Below are 5,017 nucleotides of genomic sequence, written 5' to 3' on the forward strand. Positions count from 1 at the left end.
TATTACTCGTTGTATGAAGGAAATGTCCGGTCACAAAGGCGCATGATGTGTGTGTGTGTATGTGCTCTGCTCAGCTCCGCTGTGTACACACGGCATAACACCGCCCCCCCCCCTGTTGACAGTTCACGAGCGTGCTCTCTCATGAACTGTTCAGACCCGACGAGTAATAAGGAATTATGACGGATATTTTACGATCCTGTCTGTCAAAATGACGGACAGCGAAAAAGTCTAACGCCACCTCAGTGGGACGGAGAGATATGCTTTGGCCATGGGTGACAGCGGTGGGTCAAACTGTGCATTGTCTCTCCACCAAGAAGGTGAGGCTTATTGACAGGGCGAGATATATATTGTTGGTACTTGTCAATGTCTCTAGGTGTGTAAATGTAGCCCTGTAAATACGATGTCCTTTTGTGTTATCTGTTGTTTTATGTTCATGTTGTAACCTACTTGCTGCCATGTTGGACAGGTCTCTCTTGAAAAAGAGATCGATGATCTCAATGGAACCACCTGGTTAAATAAAGGTTTAAAAAAAAAACGATTTTTAAATCGCGGTAGATTTTGTCAGTCTCACGACGGTATTGGGACGTTTATTTACCGCGATACCGCGATATTCGGTATATCGTTATATCCCTAATAGATATCCATCACCTAAGTCACCTCTCTAAAAACATGCTTACTGTATGTGAATCACATGTAGTATTGGGCAAATATAATGCAGTACAAGTACTAAACATTTGTTCTACATGCTGGGGTCCCTAACCAGTGTCAGAACTGCACAAACATGTGTTCCATGTAACTTAGTTGTGTCATTTTGAAGGTGTTTGTGACCTTTCTTATTTAGGATTGGTATCTTACACTTCTAGCATAATGTTCTGAGCTCTTATGCACATTTTATTTAAATTATTAAATCATATTTTTACCAATGTATGACCAGAACACTTTGACATTACAATGCCGATCGTCATCCTAAATGAATCTTTATCTTCCCAGGTTTCCGATGATGCATGCCAGTATTATGTGGCATATAGTGTAAACCTAAAGATCCCCTGCTCCCCATCAGAAAGACAAATACAGGACTATGGAGGTTGGGGAGTGAGAGGATAGCCAGTGAATATTGTAGTGTTTTGCTTGTAATAGTACTTATTGTTAGCATCTGGTTGATTTCTTGAGTTGAATCAAATGTATGAGAGCAGGCTGTCTGATGCCGCTGTGTTGGTTTTCAGTTGGAATGGAATATGAAGCTGTGGTGGCCCCACTGTGAGGCCCTCATCGCCTTCCTGATGGCCTACAGTCACACCAGGGAGCCCGCACTCCTGCACAGGTTCTCTGAAGTCTTTGAATACACCTTCAAGCATGTGAGTTCACACTGCAGCCAAAGTATTAAACACCAGAGGTCAGAGTACTTTCGGGTTGTATCATGGTACATTAACTTATTAGAGGGCTAAAATAAAATAATAATGAATGTCAGCTAAAGAAATGTGATTCTGTAACAGACCCAAGACATCATTCTTCTTTGTTTGTGGTTCAATACTCAACGTATGCGCCTTTTCTGTGATACACACAGTACACAGTAGCAGTTGGGCAGTGTCAGTTGTGTAATTTGAAGGTTAACATTTACAGAAAAGGAATGCCAGTAATGTAAATAAATAACTTTACATCCAAAGACCATATATACTTTATTTGGAGGACTCAAGACAGATTTGCAGTGTTTTAAATAAAACCGATATATTTGTATGATCCGCTGATAAACTATATGTGTGCCTGATTCTGGACAGTTTCCTGATGCTCAGAAAGGCGAGTGGTTCGGCTATTTGACACAAGAAGGGAAAGTGGCACTGGATTTTAAAGGAGGCCCCTTTAAAGGTAAGAACATCATTTATGTTTAAAACAGAAGTAAATACAACTGAAAGCGTTAGGGGTCATTTTCAGACTTTTTATTTCATTATAGTGTACAGTAATCGGTGCCATTTCATTTATACTGTAATATCACAGTACACTACACTTCCCGCTCCCTCCGCACATGCCCACACGGGCGAAACCAAAAAAAAATGCTTATCAATATAACTTAAACAGAGCCATGAAAATAAACATAAAACATTTTCAGACTTTAACGTTTTTAGGAATACTGCATATGTGGAGTATGAGCTCCAGATGTTATCCTGGCAGCTATTTTCTAATTAAGTCTCCATCCTTGATAGTTTGTATCATATTATCAACCTCATTCTTTGAGTTGACAAAAAAGTCAGTCTTTATTCGTCTATTTTTTATACCACATGTTAATGCACTTCCGTGATGCATACAGTATTACCACGCACATAATCACAAACTCATTTCCAGTGAACGTTTCCTGCTTTGTCTGTTAATTAAGATAATGTTTCTCCTCTCCTCTCTAGGGTTCTTCCATGTGCCTCGCTGCCTGTACATGTGTGAGCGTATTCTGGATGATATGCTGGCAAACAAGGACTGAGCATTTTGACACGATTGTTCACAAAAAAACAAACAATCAGGTTACGAAGCAAATTGTACTCATTTTCAAATATGCTTTGCTGTAAAGTTAGTTGTTGATCTCATTGAAAACATGCTGGCACAGAGCAGCTCATAGTGTTTATATTAAAGGTATAAGAAATATTACTTTATAAAACAATAGTGTTCTTTATATTATTTCTAGCCCCAGTGGCAGTTTGATTTGGCATTAATGTGAGATACTTTCTGTAAGATGTTTTTGATCTTACTTTGCGCCTACATGACTCTCCCCTGCAGGGAATGAGAAGATCTCCTACCATTTGAGGGACTTAAATGTCCAAATTACAGAAGACAATGGTCCAGGTAGCCTTTGATGATTGGCAGGGTTTACACTCCATAGACGCATTCACACCGCAGGACTTTCCCTGGTACTTTGGTTCTTTAGTTCCGTTAGTACCAATAATGTCGCGTTCACACCGCCGGGACTACTCAGTGCCGGGGACTACTCAGTGCCGGGAACTACTCAGTGCGGGGAACTCTTTTGGCCATTTTCAGTCCCTGCTAGAGAGGTGGTACGAACCTGGTGATAAAAGAGTGCCAATTTATATTCTATTTCTATTGGCTGGGCGAATTGCAAACCACGCCCCGTTAGACTCTCATCCACACCTGAGCGAGTAATTTTTTTGTACTTTACAGCAGTTATGACCACACGTACTACAACACCGGAGCGGTGGAATGATGAGGAAGTGTCGGCGCTTCTGGCAATTTACTCTGAGGACGGGATGCAGCAGCTTCTACAGAAAGCAGTTCCCAACTCCAAATGTTTTGAGCGATGTTCGCAAAAGCTACTTGAGCGGCGTGATGCCGTTATTGTTATGTCTTGATTGTGCAATAAAATAAACAAACTGGCGAAGCTTTATTTATTGTGTCCCACCCCAAATTTGCAGAATAGAAGAATGTGAGAGCAGACAGGTGTAGGTGGTTGAATTTATCTACAATGTTGCAACCTTGTGCAGCAATGGCAGGGGCAGAAACAGTCTTACACACATAAACACAAGTAATTTATCATGTCATTTGTTTTAGATAAATAAGGGAAAAACACCAAACAACGGTTAATGTCCTTTTCCAAAATCAGCCTGAGGGGGTAATATATAATAAATACATAAAGATAAAGTCCATTGTTATAATGGGGTATTTTAAATTTGTAAATTACCCTTATAACCTAGCCTCATGGTGTACATGATTCTTTGCTTGGACATTTTGTTGGTTTGAGTCATTTGAGCTCGGATTCTAGTAGGGACATAAAGTAACACGTATTTTAGGAAGATATGAACTTCATCTTGGTGAAGTTGATGCTGAATTCACTATTTAGCAGATAATCATGTGACACTTTATCTTTGCACTACGGTCTGTCTGCTGAGCCTACCTATTATATATATATATATATATATATATATATATATATATATATATATACGTACAGCGGGTGGGCTGATACCCCCTCCCCCGTGTAGTTCTTCTTCTCTCGTTTTTTTTTGTACTCGCCGTGAAGTGGTTTTGCGGCCTGCCAGTAAACCCAGAGAAGAAGAAGACGAAGTGACGTCAGCGTAATCTTGCCTCAGGGAAAGTACTGCGGTGTGAATGCGATTGGCACTAGCCCTCTGGCGGATTCAGTGCCGTGGTACTTTAGTGCCGGCACTAAAGTAGGCCTACGGCAAGTCCTGCGGTGTGAAAGCGGCTAATCACACACAGTCTGCACATTGAGAAAGAGAAACCTACAAACACTCCTGTCCTCCCTGATCATGCTGTATACCAAACATGATCATCAAAAATGTGTTTATATGTCAAAATGTGTCTTACAAATGCAGCATACTAAATGTTTAAACCAGCTTTGAACACCTTTTTATGGAACTTGTATAATATATCCATTCAAGTTATTACATCTAGTTTAACAACCAAGCTAGAAATAAATGGATGGCTTTTTTATCTTAGTGAAGCATAACGTTTGTTGGAAAAATATTTAAGCTACTGTAGCTTTATGCTAATGATATGCTTCTGTAGACAGGCTAATAAATGTAACATTTTGTATCTAAATATTATAAAATAAATGTGAAATACCTAAATGAGGTCGTTGGATTCATTTGTAACCAGATAATTTATATAGGCTATACGGCAGGTAATCAAAGAACATTTTATCGAGCCTGGAATCCTAGATAAATTACATTTTAAAGTAAGAGAGTGATCTACCATCGTAAACATAGCATGAGAGTTCTTTTTTAATCAATTTGTAAAGTTGCTAAGGCTAAATTGCGAGCTAACTGCTGTTTATTTACCAGAGATGGGAAGTAACTAAGTACATGTACTGTACTTAAAAGGTAGGGTAGGTAATTCACTTCAGAAACACTTGTCATATTCCATGGAATGCTCTTAACATCCCGATAGCAATGAATACATTAAATGCTTTGACAAAAAATCCATTAAATAATGTAATCTGTGGAAGCCGTAGTACTGTAAAAAGCACAACCAATCATCTGAGCCGGCCTGGCTAAAATAA

General features: G+C 39.4%; 1 protein-coding gene across 3 annotated transcripts; it reads left to right on the forward strand.

Moving 5' to 3' along the window:
* Positions 1 to 1,226: 1,226 nt before the first annotated feature.
* Positions 1,227 to 3,196, forward strand: LOC104944355 (N-acylglucosamine 2-epimerase-like). Of its 3 annotated transcripts, none has more exons than XM_010769878.1 (4): positions 1,227 to 1,355; positions 1,776 to 1,863; positions 2,394 to 2,507; positions 3,160 to 3,196. In XM_010769878.1, exons 1-3 carry the CDS (start codon positions 1,236 to 1,238, stop codon positions 2,465 to 2,467), a joined length of 282 nt encoding a protein of 93 aa, XP_010768180.1. In that variant the 5' UTR covers positions 1,227 to 1,235; the 3' UTR covers positions 2,468 to 2,507; positions 3,160 to 3,196. The 3 variants fall into 3 exon arrangements, with proteins under 3 accessions (XP_010768180.1, XP_010768181.1, XP_010768179.1); XM_010769879.1 differs by having other exon boundaries at positions 3,163 to 3,179; XM_010769877.1 differs by lacking the exon at positions 3,160 to 3,196 and having other exon boundaries at positions 2,394 to 2,860.
* Positions 3,197 to 5,017: the final 1,821 nt, after the last annotated feature.

This window comes from Notothenia coriiceps, unplaced genomic scaffold (genome assembly GCF_000735185.1).
Source record: "Notothenia coriiceps isolate Sejong01 unplaced genomic scaffold, NC01 NC01_scaffold00007964, whole genome shotgun sequence".
In the NCBI taxonomy this organism is placed as follows: domain Eukaryota; kingdom Metazoa; phylum Chordata; class Actinopteri; order Perciformes; family Nototheniidae; genus Notothenia; species Notothenia coriiceps.

Bases quoted from the DNA above. Each gene is read 5' to 3' on its own strand.
- LOC104944355 (XM_010769878.1), top strand. From the start codon at position 1,236: ATGAAGCTGTGGTGGCCCCACTGTGAGGCCCTCATCGCCTTCCTGATG. The intron at 1,356-1,775 runs GTGAGTTCACAC...GATTCTGGACAG, and splicing joins TTGAATACACCTTCAAGCAT to TTTCCTGATGCTCAGAAAGG. The intron at 1,864-2,393 runs GTAAGAACATCA...TCTCCTCTCTAG, and splicing joins TAAAGGAGGCCCCTTTAAAG to GGTTCTTCCATGTGCCTCGC.